The sequence below is a fragment of the Lepidochelys olivacea genome (genome assembly GCF_965140295.1).
Source record: "Lepidochelys olivacea isolate rLepOli2 genome assembly, chromosome: 15".
Classification (NCBI taxonomy): domain Eukaryota; kingdom Metazoa; phylum Chordata; order Testudines; family Cheloniidae; genus Lepidochelys; species Lepidochelys olivacea.
The window spans coordinates 35,280,584-35,294,776 of record NC_140425.1 but is presented as its reverse complement, the minus strand read 5'-3'; the positions used below and the strand labels follow the sequence as shown (position 1 = coordinate 35,294,776).

At 42.8% G+C, this 14,193-nt stretch overlaps 1 protein-coding gene across 2 annotated transcripts in view; it reads right to left on the bottom strand.

The window, feature by feature from the left end:
• The window catches only part of ZNRF3 (zinc and ring finger 3), a 215,875-nt gene that overhangs the window by 5,195 nt on the left and 196,487 nt on the right, over positions 1-14,193 (bottom strand). For both annotated transcript variants that reach the window (XM_084649360.1, XM_084649361.1), the window contains 3 exons: positions 9,807-9,938; positions 8,282-8,392; positions 1,458-1,625 (listed from right to left, as the gene is read on the bottom strand). In XM_084649360.1, the coding sequence (XP_084505486.1) occupies positions 1,458-1,625; positions 8,282-8,392; positions 9,807-9,938 (411 nt within the window). The remainder of the gene's footprint in view (positions 1-1,457; positions 1,626-8,281; positions 8,393-9,806; positions 9,939-14,193) is intronic.

The following is a 14,193-nucleotide window of genomic DNA, read 5'->3' as shown; positions in this document are numbered from 1 at the left end:
GATTTGTAAAGTAACCTATGGATCTGAAAACATCCTTACATCCTGATCTTATTTCATATCTCACTCTTTAAAAGCAGCCCACACATCAAGAGTGCAGTTCCTAGAGCAACAATTTACTGCTCTCTGGCAATGACTTTGCCTTTGACAGAACATTCTGACGCAGCACTGCAAGATTGTACAAACTGCTTTGCTGAGGCTGCTTGTACATTGGCCTTACCATCAGCCGAACAGAAACTGAAGCTATGTACCAGCCAGCTCCTCAACAACTTTCCCAAGAGCCATCAGTAAGCTTGGAAGATACCACACTCTAAGCTGCCAAACAGTTTACTTATCTTGGCAGCATGTTAAACAATCAAGTGCAAATCAATCACAGAGTGGATGTGTGAATTAAGAAAGCCAGTGCAGCATATGGTTGCCTTCATCATTGAATCTGGAAGCAACATGAAATCTATTTAGATGCAAATCTAAATCTATAACGCTGTTGTCTTCATGATATTGCTCTATGGGTATGAAACATGGATCTGTTATCAATGGCACATTACAAAGCTTGGAAGTTTCCACTTGTGACACCTACAATGACTGCTGGGCACCAAATAGCAGGACCAGGTGTCCCACACAGAAGTCTTAGTGCAAGCTGGTTCGGCTGATATTGAAGGTCATTTGATTTTGATTTGTTACCAGCTGAGATGGACTGGTTATGTAATTTGTATGCCTGAGACCCATTTATCAAAACAAATTCTACATATGAATTAAGATCGAGCAACTACAGGCACGGAGTGCAGATGAAACACTTCTAAAGATACTCAAACAAAATCTGCACCCAAGAAATATTTCTGACTCTATCTTTGAGCATTACATGGTGCCAGGCTGTCAAGGTGGCTGTCCATGACTTTGATAAGAACTGCATTGCATAGCTGGGAGCACAGTGTCATGTATGGAAACATGAAGCTCAATCAACACAAAGACAAATGACTCTGGTCAGTGCGGTCAGTGTTGTTCTTCCTGAATCGGTCTACGGAGCCATGAGATGATCCACTCATACAAAGTGTAATTGCTGACATAGTTCTTGAAATCAGGGTGATCCAGTACTTATTTATTGTTGAGGTCCAAATTTCTTGGTCAAGGTATAGTCACAGTCCAGACACCAGAGAAAATAATAATAAAAAATAACAATAATGATAAGTAAATAAAGAGATTTCGGGGTCCACTCAAAAGCATCTGGCAGTCTGCATTTGGCCCATGGTGCACCTATTAACTACCCCTGGTCTATCAGATCCAGTTTTGGAGAGGAAGCCCTCCCTACACTTTCAGCAGGATGCAATCAACACTGCCACACCTCCTACCCACTGATCCCCACCCTTGGTTCATGTGCCACCAAATACACATCTGGTGACAACTGTGCCAAAACTGGCCCAGCATCATCAACCAACCAGATTAGAGAAACTGCTTTCTTTTACCTCCCCATCAATGTATTTCTCCAGGCAGATGGCACAGTCAGATGTTGAACTGCTGCTTAGTGTGTCCAGAGCTCCACAGCTTCCCTCACGGTGACCCTTACTTTTGGACTTGAACTTCCTGGTTTCCATCTTTTCCAGTGCCTGCACTGCAAGCCTGTTCATGGAATTCTACAATATAAAACACAACGTTGCTGCTTGAGGGATTGAGGCAATTGGAATAGCAGAAAAATAATGCTGTTCCTAACCATTAACATCTGTAACGATATCCCCTCAGGCTGAGATGGGTGTCAAGTCTCATAAGCTAAGCAGATCCTGATTAGGCTTCTCTCTATGTGGAAGACATCCTGGAAATGAAATGCACTACAGGGAGGAGTGTGGGTGATCAACTTATCACTGAGCTAAACATTCTCTGTGCAAACAGAACACAGTCCTAACCAGTTAAAACACAAAAACAAAAAACCAACCAAACAACACCCATGCGTGTGCGAGCACGCTCCACATACAACACTTGACGAGAAGTAGTTTTCCAAACCTGAAAAGAAAATGAGTAAAACTGATTGAGAGGAAAAATTTAAACAGAAAAATGTGAGTGATAATTGGAATTGTTTAAGAATATTTTATTTTGCTAGATCCCCAAAACACCTACAGTTCTACAATCACAAAAGAAGACTTCCTCAATTAAAAAGCCATTCTGACTAAAAAGAGGAATGGAAGCACCACTACAAAACAAAAAAATATATTTAGCAAATGAGGAAATTGATAGCAAAAACTATAAAATAGAAATTGATAAAGAAGTCAAAAGTGCCAAGGAAAAGTCTTTCGATAGTAGGGTTAAGGACAATAAAAAGGAATAATGAAACGGGGAAAAAATCCCAGTAATAAGCCTGTTACTAGAAATGGTAAAATTGTCAATCAATCAGAAAAGGCAAGTATTCAAGACATACTTTTGTTCTCTATTTGGAGAAAAAGACCAATGACAAAATACTTTCTAGTTCGACAGTAACTAGGTAAGATGTTATACAGCATCTATTAAAAGACAGACAGACACAGGCCATTTAGACCCAGCGGTCTCAATTCTTTGGTAAGCTGGGCTCAATTCAAAGTTAAGGCTGTGTGTCTGTCATGAAGGTCACAGATTCCATGAGTTTCTGTGACCTCTGCAGCGGCCGGTGCGGCTGGCTCCAGAGCTGGGGCAGTCTCATGCTACCACCCCCTCCCACCCCCAGCAGCGGTAGTTTGGGTGTGGGAGGGGGTACGGGACTGGGGTGCATGGCGGCGCTTACCTCAGGAGGGCTTCCCGGAAGTGACCGGTATGTGTCTGCAGCTCCTAGGTGGAGCTGCTCTGCATGCTGCCCCTGCCTGTAGGCACCCAACCTCCACAACTCCCACTGGCTGCAGTTCCTGGCCAATGGGAGCTGCGAAGCCATCGCTCATGGCAGGGGCAGCGCATGGAGCCCCTTAGCCTTCACTCCCTCTAGGAGCTGGCAGGGACATGCCGGCCACTTCCGGGGAGCCGGGTAGGGAGGCCTGCCAGCCCTGCCAACCCTCCTACCCCACCACCAGCAGGGGTTTCAGACTGCACACCCCACCCCAAAGCACCTGTGGCCCCCCAGTCCAAGTTTTAATTAGGGGTTTATAGTACAAGTCATGGGCCATGAATTTTTGTTTCCTGACCTGTCCATGACTTTTACTAAAAATTATCTGTGACTAAAACATAGCTTTATTCAAAGTACGTGTGCTGTAATTCAGCAAATACAAGCTCACACATCTAAGAAGAAATAATGTAGGTTACACACACAGGATGGAAGAATGTATTTTGGAAAGCACAGGTTCTGAGAAGAACTTAGGGGTCAAATGGACAACCAATTGAACTGCATTCGTGTGATGCAGTGGCTAAGAGAGCGAAGATGATCTCTGCATGTATAAAAGCAGAGGAATGATGACTAGGAGCAGGTAGGTGGTACCACCTGAGTATATGGAATTGGTGAAACCATTACTGAAAACTGCGCCCGGATCCGGATCCACCTTTCAAAAAGGATGTTGAAAAACTGGAAAGTGGTCAGAAAAGAGTTTCAAGAATGATCTGAGGTCTGGAAAATCTGCCTTAGACAGTGAGAAGGTAAGAAGATCAGTCTGTTTGGTTGACCCAAGAGAAGATAAGAGGTGACATGATTGCGATTTATAAGCACTTACATGGGGAGAAAATTTTAGATAGTACAGGACTTTTTAATCTCACATTCAAAGGCATAACAGGATCCAATGGCTGGAAGCTGAAGCTAGAAAACAAATTTGTACCTTATTTCCAGTCTGAATTTAACTGTGAGGGTAATTACCATTAGAACAACTTAAGGGATGTGGTGGATTCTCCATCATGTGAAATATTTAAATCAAGACTGAATGTCTTTCTAAATGTCTTTCTTGCTTTAGCTCAGCCAGATGATACAGCCTTGACACAGGAATTAATGGGTAAAATTCAATGGTCTGTGTTGTGCAGGAAGTTGTACTAGATGATCATATGGTTCCTTATGGCTTTTAAATCTCTGAATCTATGACCCAATATGGGATATACTCTTTTATAGGAACAACAAGGAGTCCGATGGCACCTTAAAGACTAATAGATTTATTTGAGCACAAGCTTTTGTGGGTAAAAACCTCACTTCTTCAGATGCTCATTCACCTGCATGTCTACTAATGTGATATATGCCATCATGTTCCAGCAATGCCCCTCTGCCATATACATTGGCCAAACTGCTACCCAAGATCCATAAACCTGGAAACCTGGATGCCCCATCATCTCAGGCATCGGCACTCTTACAGCAGGATTAGCTGGCTATTTGGACTCTCTCCTCAGACCCTACACTACCAGCACTCCCAGCTATCTTCGAGACTCCACTGACTTTCTGAGGAAACTACAATGCATTGGTGATCTTCCTGAAAACACCATCCTGGCCACCATAGATGCAGAAGCTCTTTATATCAATATTCCACATGAGGATGGACTACAAGCTGTCAAGAACAGTATCCCTGATGAGGCCACGGCACAGCTGGTGGCTGACCTTTGTGACTTTGTCCTCACCCACAACCATTTCAGATTTGGAGACAACTTATACCTTCAAGTCACTGGCACTGCTATGGGTACCCGCATGGCCCCACAGTATGCCAATATTTTTATGGCTGACTTAGAGCAATGCTTCCTCAGCTCTCGTCCCCTCGCGCCCCTCCTCTACTTGCGCTATATTGATGACATCTTCATCATATGGACCCACAGGAAAGAGGCCCTTGAAGAATTCCACCTGGATTTCAACAATTTCCATCTCACCATCAACCTCTGCCTGGACCAGTCCACACAAGAGATCCACTTCCTGGACACTACAGTGCAAATAAGTGATGGTCACAAACACCACCCTATACTGGAAACCTACTGACTGCTATACTTACCTACATGCCTCCAGCTTCCATCCAGGACACATCACACGATCCATTGTCTACAGCCAAGCCCTAAGATAGAACCGATTTTGCTCCAATCCCTCAGACAGAGACAAACACCTACAAGATCTTTATCAAGCATTCTTAAAACTTCAATACCCACCTGGGGAAGTGAGGAAACAGATTGACAGAGCGAGACAGGTACCCAGAAATCACCTACTACAGGACAGGCCCCACAAGGAAAATAACAGAAAATAAGGAAAATAACACCACTGGCCATCACGTACAGCCCCCAGCTAAAACCTCGACTGCACATGTCAACGATCTACAACCTATCCTGGAAAACGATCCCTCACTCTCACAGACTTTGGGAGACAGGCCAGTCCCCGCTTACAGACAGCCCCCCAACCTGAAGCAAATACTCACCAGCAACTACACACCACACCACAGAAACACTAACCCAGGAACCAATCCCTGTAGCAAACCTCGTTGCCTACTCTGTTCCCATATCTACTCTAGTGACACCATCAGAGGACCCCACCACATCAGCCACACCATCAGAGGCTCATTCAACTGCATGTCTACTAATGTTATATATGCCATCATGTGCCAGCAATGACCCTCTGCCTTGTACATTGGCCAAACCGGACAGTCCCTACGTAAAAGAATAAATGGACACAAATCTGACATCAGGAACGGTAACACACAAAAGCCAGTGGGAGAACACTTCAATTGTCCTGGACATTCTATAACAGATTTGAAAATAGCTGTACTTGAACAAAAAAACTTCAGAAACAGACTTCGAAGAGAAACAGCAGAACTAAAATTCATTTGCAAATTTAACACCATTAATTTGGGCTTGAATAGGGACTGGTAGTGGCTGGCTCATACAGAAGCAGCTTTGCCTCTCCTGGAATTGACACCTTCTCATCTACTGTTGGGAGTGGACTACATCCACCCTGATCGAATTGGCCCTGTCAGCACTGGTTCTCCACTTGTGAGGTAACTCCCTTCTCTTCATGTGTCAGTATATTTATGTCTGCATCTGTAACTTTCACTCCATGCATCTGAAGAAGTGAGGTGTTTACCCACAAAAGCTTATGCTCAAATAAATCTGTTAGTCTTTAAGGTGCCACTGGACTCCTTGTTGTTTTTGTCTATACAGACTAACACGTCTACCCCCTGACACTTGACTACTCTTTTATAGGTCAGTGCAGACCTAAGTTCCCTTTAAGCTGCGCAGCAGGCTATCAAGGGCCACGCAGGCGGGGGGACTGGCACCTCTCCCCCAGCTCTGGAGCAGCTGCGGCGAGAAAGGGCTGTGGGGGGGGGGCCCTCTCTCCATGTTGCAGCCCCAGGGCAGCCTGCACCCCAAACCCCTTCTGGCCACTATGGATGTAGAAGCCCTCTACACCAACATTCCACAAAAAGATAGACTACAAGCTATCAGGAACAGTATCCCCGATAATGTCACGGCAAACCTGGTGGTTGAACTTTGTGACTTTGTCCTTACCCACAACTATTTCACATTTGGGGACAATATATACCTTCAAGTCAGCAGCACTGCTATGGGTACCCACATGGCCCCACAGGATGCCAACATTTTTATGGCTGACTTAGAACAACGCTTCCTTAGCTCTCGTCCCCTAACGCCCCTACTCTACTTGCGCTACATTGATGACATCTTCATCATCTGGACCCATGGAAAAGAAGCCCTTGAGGAATTCCACCATAAGTTCAACAATTTCCATCCCACCATCAACCTCAGCCTAGACCAATCCACACAAGCAGTCCATTTCCTGGACACTGCTGTGCTAATAAGCGATGGTCACATAAAAACCACCCTATACCAGAAACCTACTGACCGCTATTCTTACTTGCATGTCTCCAGCTTCCATCAAGGACACACCACACGATCCATTGTCTACAGCCAAGCTCTACGATACAACCACATTTGCTCCAATACCTCAGATAGAGAGAAACACCTACAAGATCTCTATCAAACATTCTTAAAACTATAATACCCACCTGCTGAAGTGAAAAAACAGATTGACAGAGCCAGAAGAGTACCCAGACGTCACCAACTACAGGATAGGCCCAACCAAGAAAATAACAGAACGCGAATAGTTGTCACCTTCAGCCCCCAACTAAAACCTCTCCAGTGCATCATCAAAGATCTACAACTTATCCTGAAAAATGATCCCTCACTCTCTCAGATCTTGGGAGACAGACCAGTCCTCGCTTACAGACATCCCCCGAACTAGAAGCAAATACTCTCCAGCAACCACACCCCACACAACAGAACCACTAACCCAGGAACCTATCCTTGCAACTAAGCCCAATGCCAACTCTGTCCACATATTTATTCAAGTAACACCATCATAGGACCTAACCACATTAGCCACGCCATCATGGGCTCGTTCACCTGCACACCTACCAATGTGATATATGCCATCATGTGCCAGCAATGCCCCTCTGCCATGTACATTGGCCAAACAGGACAGCCTCTACGCAAAAGAAATAAATGGACACAAATCTGACATCAGGAATCATAACATTCAAAAACCAGTAGGAGAACACTTCAGCCTCTCTGGCCACTCAGTAACAGATTTAAAGGTGGAAATTTTGAAACAGAAAAGCTTCAAAAAAGGACTCCAACGAGAAACTGCTGAGCCTGAATTAATATGCAAACTAGATACCATTAACTTGGGTTTGAAGAGAGATTGGGAGTGTGTGGGTCAATACACATATTGAATCTATTTCCCCATGTTAAGTATCCTCACACCTTCTTGTCAACTGTCTAAATGGGCCATCTTGATTATCACTAAAAAGTTTTTTTCTCCTGCTGATAATAGCTTATCTTAATTAATTAGCCTCTTACTCCACCTTTTCATGATCTCTGTATGTATATATATAACTTCTTACTATATGTTCCACTGTATGCATCTGATGAAGTGAGCTGTAGCCCACGAAAGCTTATACTCAAATAAATTTGTTAGTCTCTAAGGTGCCACAAGGACTCCTGTTCTTTTTGAGGATACAGACTAACACGGCTGCTATTCTGAAACCTATCCTTTGTTAGAATTCATCAACACCACTCCGATCAATTTCTCTCCCTCCTGCACCTGGGAATAACTACAGAGTTTCAGTAGCACTCCCAGCCCAAGGGAACAACTTATCAAGCACAGCAGAGTATAGCAGGTCTCTTAGTAAAGTTCCACACCTTTTCCAATGCCGTGCATCTTTGGATAATACCCTTTTCACAAAGATTGTTTTTCCAGACACTGAACCCTTCTCTCTCTTCAACAGCACTGACCCAACTCTCTAGAAGAGGCAGAGACAGCAGTCAGAGTGCAAGGAAAGTATCATTATTGATCCTGAGCTCAGGCAGCTCTTACCTGACTACGTCGCTGCTTCAGTTTGATCTTGACGAGAAGAATGAGGCAAACGAGAGAGACCACCACAAAAAAGGCGAGGAAAATCCCCATGTCAAAGTACTCTGTGGGTTGCTTAGAAGTGAAGAAGACAGAAGAAGTTTAACTTACCTCCCCAGGCAGATCACATTCAAATCCATTCCTAGGCCCTTCAAATCCATTTCCCCCTTCTCTAATTTCTTGATGATTATGATTTCCATGAATGCACTGTGGGCATGAACTACATTGTTGGAAAAAACCACTGGATACATTAGCCTCTCTCTTGACCTGTTGCTCATGAGCCCTGATGCATGAGCCAAAATCTTAAGTCAATATCTTTGAGTGAGGTCAACTAATATTATTTTATAAGATGCCATAAACTTAACAGTGAATAGTCAGGGGCGTACTCTACATGCAGGGATATAGCAAACAATCAGGAAAAAAATGGGAGGAAGTTGCATTTATCACGGGAATGTAAGCGTGTGATGGGCCACAGTTATGACCAGCCTTAGAGTATAAGGTTTACAGCAGCTCTGAACTCAATGCTGATTCTACAAACAACAGGTTTCACCAGAGTGAATCACAGTTACCAACAGCTCCAGTGGGTTTTTGGTATAATTCAATTTCTGAAGCAAGTAAAATCAACATGTCTGAATCCTCAGCAAAGTACCGATGGCTCAAATGAGTCATGCTTCCTAATACAGCTGGTGCTTTAGGAATACAGTAAAAATGAACTAGAAACTTGGTCTACACTGATTTTTATAAAAGCAAGGAGGAGTCCGGTGGCACCTTAAAGACTAACAGATTTATTTGGGCATAAGCTTTCTTGGGTAAAAAACGAAATGCATCTGACAGCCTGATGATGCATCTGAAGAAGTGGGTTTTTACCCACGAAAGCTTATGCCCAAATAAATCTGTTAGTCGTTAAGGTGCCACCGGACTCCTTGTTGTTTTGGTGGATACAGACTAACACACTACCCCTCTGATACTTGGCACTGATTTTTATGTTCGCTTTTCTCATATAAACTACATGTAGGAAGTGTTCAAGATGTCTTGGGAATATCCATTCTAGACTGGAAAATGAATAAAGTCTCAGATTTCTTTGTTAATCCATGTGTGAAAAATGTAATCAAGAAATGTTCACTAACATCAGACAGACTGCTTTCCTGGGAGTTCATCCCTATAGAATACAATAATTAGTTGTTTTTTTTTTTAAATGTAAATGTTTTGTTTTCTTTATTAATGGACAATTATAATACAATTCCCCCCCCCCCACAATCCCTGTGTAATAAATATAGGTCCCAGACTGTGAACCTCCTCCTTAACACTGGTGAAATGTTACTCACTTGAGAAATCCCATGGAAGTCAGTGATACTTTTTGAGTGAGTAACTAACTGTTCTCCAGTCAGCACTCATGGAAAGCATCACATTACATGTTATCAATCAATGCTGTTAACAGATGCTACATGAAGCAACAGCAACATAATCCCCACTGCACACTAAGTCTCACCCGTGGGGGCCGGTGCTGAATCCTTGCTCGTGCCACTTTCTGCTTGTTAACTATGTTCATCAGTTTGACAGCATCAGCCCCCTTCACATACACCACTGGCCTCTTCAAAGGGTCTTCTGAGCCCTGGTTCAGCTAGAAGAGAACACAGTAAAATTCCATTAAATAGATTTATTTCAGACCAGCAATTCTCTTTTCAAGAGAAGGAGAGGAGACCATGGTAAATGAAGATAGCATTTGTATGCATCCTTTCATCCGAGAATTTCAAAACACTTTACAAACATAAAATTAAGTTAAAAACTTGAGTTAAAATTAGGGCTGTCGATTAATCGTAGTTAACTCATGCAATTAACTCAAACAATTAATCACCATTTAAAAAATTTATTGTGATTAATCACAGTTTTAGTTGTGCTGTTAAACAATAGAATACCAATTGAAATTTATTAAATATTTTTGGATGTTTTTCTACATTTTCAAATATAATGATATCAATTACAACACAGAATACAAAGTCTACTGTGCTCACTTTATATTATTATAAATATTTGCACTGTAAAAATGATAAAAGAAATAGTATTTTTCAGTTCACCTCATACAAGTACTGTAAGTGCAATCTCTTTATCGTGAAAGTGTGCAACTTACAAATGTAGATTTTTTTTGTTGCATGATTGCACTCAAAAACAAAACAATGTAAAACTTTAGCGCCTACAAGTCCACGCAGTCCTACTTCTTGTTCAGCCAATTGTTAAGACAAACAAGTTTGTTTACATTGACAGGAGATACTGCTGCTTGCTTCTTATTTACAATGTCACCTGAAAGTGAGAACAGGCATTCGCCTGGCACTTTTGTAACCAGCATTGTAAGGTATTTACATGACAGATGCGCTAAAGATTCGTATGTCTCTTCATGCTTCATCCACCATTCCAGGGGACATGCGTCCAGGCTGATGACAGGTTCTGCTCGATAATGATCCAAAGTAGTGCAGACTGATGCATGTTCATTTTCATCATCTGAGTCAGATGCCACCAGCAAAAGGTTGATTTTCTTTTTTAGTGGGTCTTGTTCTGTAGTTTCCACAGCAGAGTGTTGCTCTTTTAAGCCTACTGAAACATGCTCCACACCTAATCCCTCTCAGATTTTGGAAGGCACTTAAACCTTGCATTGAGTGCTGTTACTATCTTTAGAAATCTCACATTGGTATCTCTGCGTTTTGTCAAATCTGCAATGAAAGTGTTCTTGAAATGAACAACATGTGATGGGTCACCATCTGAGACTGCTATAACATAAAATATATGGTAGAATGCGGGTAAAACAGAGCAGGAGACATACAATTCTCCCCTAAGAGTTCAGTCACAAATTTAATTAATGCATTTTTTTTTTAAACAAGCGTCATGGTGGTGAAGCATGAAGGGGAACATGAATGTTTAGCATATCTGGCATGTAAATACCTTGCAATGCCGACTACAGAAGTGCCATGAGAACGCCTGTTCTTGCTTTCAGGTGACACTGTAAATTAGAAGTGGGCAGCATTATCTTCTGTAAACGTAAACAAACTTGTCTGTCTGAGTGAACAAGAAGTAGGACTGAGTGGACTTGTAGGCTCTAAAGTTTTACATTGTTTTGCTTTTTAATAGGTTTTTTATATACAAAATTCTACATTTGTAAGTTCAACTTTCATGATAAAGAGATTGCACTACAGTACTTGTAATGGGGGAACTGAAAAATACTATTTCTTTTGTTTATTACAGCGCAAATATTTGTGATCAACAATACATATATACTGTACACTAATTGAAATTATAGAAAACATCCAAAAATATTTAAATTAATGGTATTCTATTATTGTTTAACAATGTGATTAATTGCGCTATTCATTATTTTAATCGTGCAGTTAATTTTTTTTTAATCACTTGACAGCCCTCTTTAAAACTGAATTAATTTTTCAGTTAAAAATCACGAAGTGAGGAAAGGTAAAAGTTAATCTCTTAACAGCAATTTTTACTCAGCTGCAATATGTATGTTTTAATTGTGCATATTTTAGCATAATAATACATTAAACTTCATGCTTAAGAACAAGAATAGAAATACTTTGTATGTTCCAAAAATATTAACTTGGCTGCAGTGTACGTTTTCAAGCCGCTTGTGGTTTTTAAACTATATAGTTTTAATGTTACCCTAACCATTTTTGTATTTACATTTCCTTGGCTTTCTACAACAATTGAGGACTTTTGAGCTTGTAGAACAGGGGTGGGCAAACTACAGCCCGCGGGATTGCCATTGGCTGGGAATGGGGAACCATGGCCAATGGGAGCTTCGGGGGAAGGAGCCGCAGGCAAGGGTAGCACGTGGAGCCCTCTGCCTGCCTCCTCCCACCAGGGGACGCAGGGGCTTGGTGCCAGCCGCTTCCGGGAGCGGTGTGGGGCCAGGGCAGGCAGGGAGCCTGCCTTAGCTCCACGATGCATTGCTGCCACTCTAAAGCTGCTCCAGGTAAGCGGCACTGGGCCGAAGCCCACACCCCGAACCTCTCCTGCACCCCCTAACCCCCTGCCTTGAACCCCCTGCCGCATCCCTCCTGCACCGCAACCCCCTGCCCTGAGCCCCCTCCTGCACCCCGCACCCCTCCTGCACCCCAACCCCTTGCCCTGAGCCCCTTCCTGCACGCTGCACACCCTCCCACACCCCACACTCCCTCCTGCACCCCAACCTCCTGCCCTCGCCCTACATTCATGGCCCTGCATGCAATTTCCCCACCCAGATGTGGCCCTCGGGCCAAAACGTTTGCCCACCTCTGCTGTAGAACATTTATGCAGCAAGCATTTCATCAGCAATATTCAAGTTCCTAGCTTGTGAGCCCTTTGATTTATGAGCTAATAAGTTCTTCTGTCTTCAGCAGCAGAGCTTGTAAACTCACTGATACAGTTATTTGGCTTCTAATGCTTATTTGAACCAACAGGTACACACTTGAGTCTTAATCTGCAAAGAATTATGCACGTGTGTATTCAGTTTGACAGTTTGAATTTACCATATATGTCTTCATGTAATGGAGGAATCCTCTGTAATGCAGAGACTAACTTGAAGCGTCAACCATAGCCACAAGCATAGCTGAAACTCAGAATTTTGGCATACAAACTGCTTCCCCTATAAGTGTCCTAGGACCACTGCACAGACCTACTTGAGTACTAAAGTACCCAACCTTAGCAACCTCTAAGCATATATTATGTAACAGCGTGGGAAAAAAATCCAGACTAAAGGATTCCTGTTACAAGATAACATACATGCAGTACATTCAAACGGTCTAATTTGACACAGAACCACCATGGGATAGGTAAAGGCACAAGGCCTGACTAGAAGCGTACAGAGATGCAGCTATCCTTGTAACTGCTATACCCTTACACACTTATTTTCCCCTCAAAGGAAATTTTCTGGGCCTGATTCACCCTGGAAATTGTCCCCTAGGACTTCAAGTACTCTGTTGAAATTTAAAGATGAGGGAACAAAATCTATAACACTGATTCTCAGCCGGAGGGTCATGACCCTCAGAAAGCCTCAAACAGATCAAGAGGTTATAGCCATCCTCCATTTTTTTATGACTAGATGGGAGAGGGTCCCACACTTTTTTCTGTTATAACAAGGGGTCACAGTCCAGATAGGTCAGGTGTTCCCAGCCTATTCCACGGTCATGTAGCCTAGTGCCAGGGAAAAGCACTCATGTGACAAATCATACGTCAAGGAGAACACTTGCTTTGCCTTGAGGGATGACAAGCAGTTTGGTCTCAGAACCTGTGACTTTTGCTCATTGGTACAAAATCAACGTGGTCCTCAGGCATAAAAAGCTTGCTAATGTCTTCAAGGACTTCACCAAACTGCTTCTAGCCATCCAACAATGCCTGGGACAGGAAAGCCCTGGAGGTGATCACCACCTCCCATGACAGCAATCATATATGTTTTCTAGCTATAGTAATACCAAGGAGAACAAAAACCATGTTCTAGAACAAAAGGAGTCTCATATACATGAAGGGTATCCTCATGAAAGGATAGGCAAACTCAGAGTGATAACCATCCCAAAATCTCCACTTACAGGATTTTAGTTCAGGGTCTTAACCTCTGTCAGGAGGTGACACAGAAATGGCTACATGCGGAGCTGCACAGGCCAAATCGTAGTTCCCTTTAAGTGACATCTGGGAGCAGGACGTAAGCTTGTAACAAATCATGGGACAGAAAAAAATGGGGCCATTCTCTTCTATACATAATGTGCAGGCTGTGGCAGAATAAAATGACTGATCAACTTTGCAGGTGTTTGTCTGCACAGCAGGATTCTTTGTTTAGAGTTTGCAGGCTCTGAAATTGAGAGCTTATCCATTAAATCTAGGCTTGCAGGATATGATCAAAG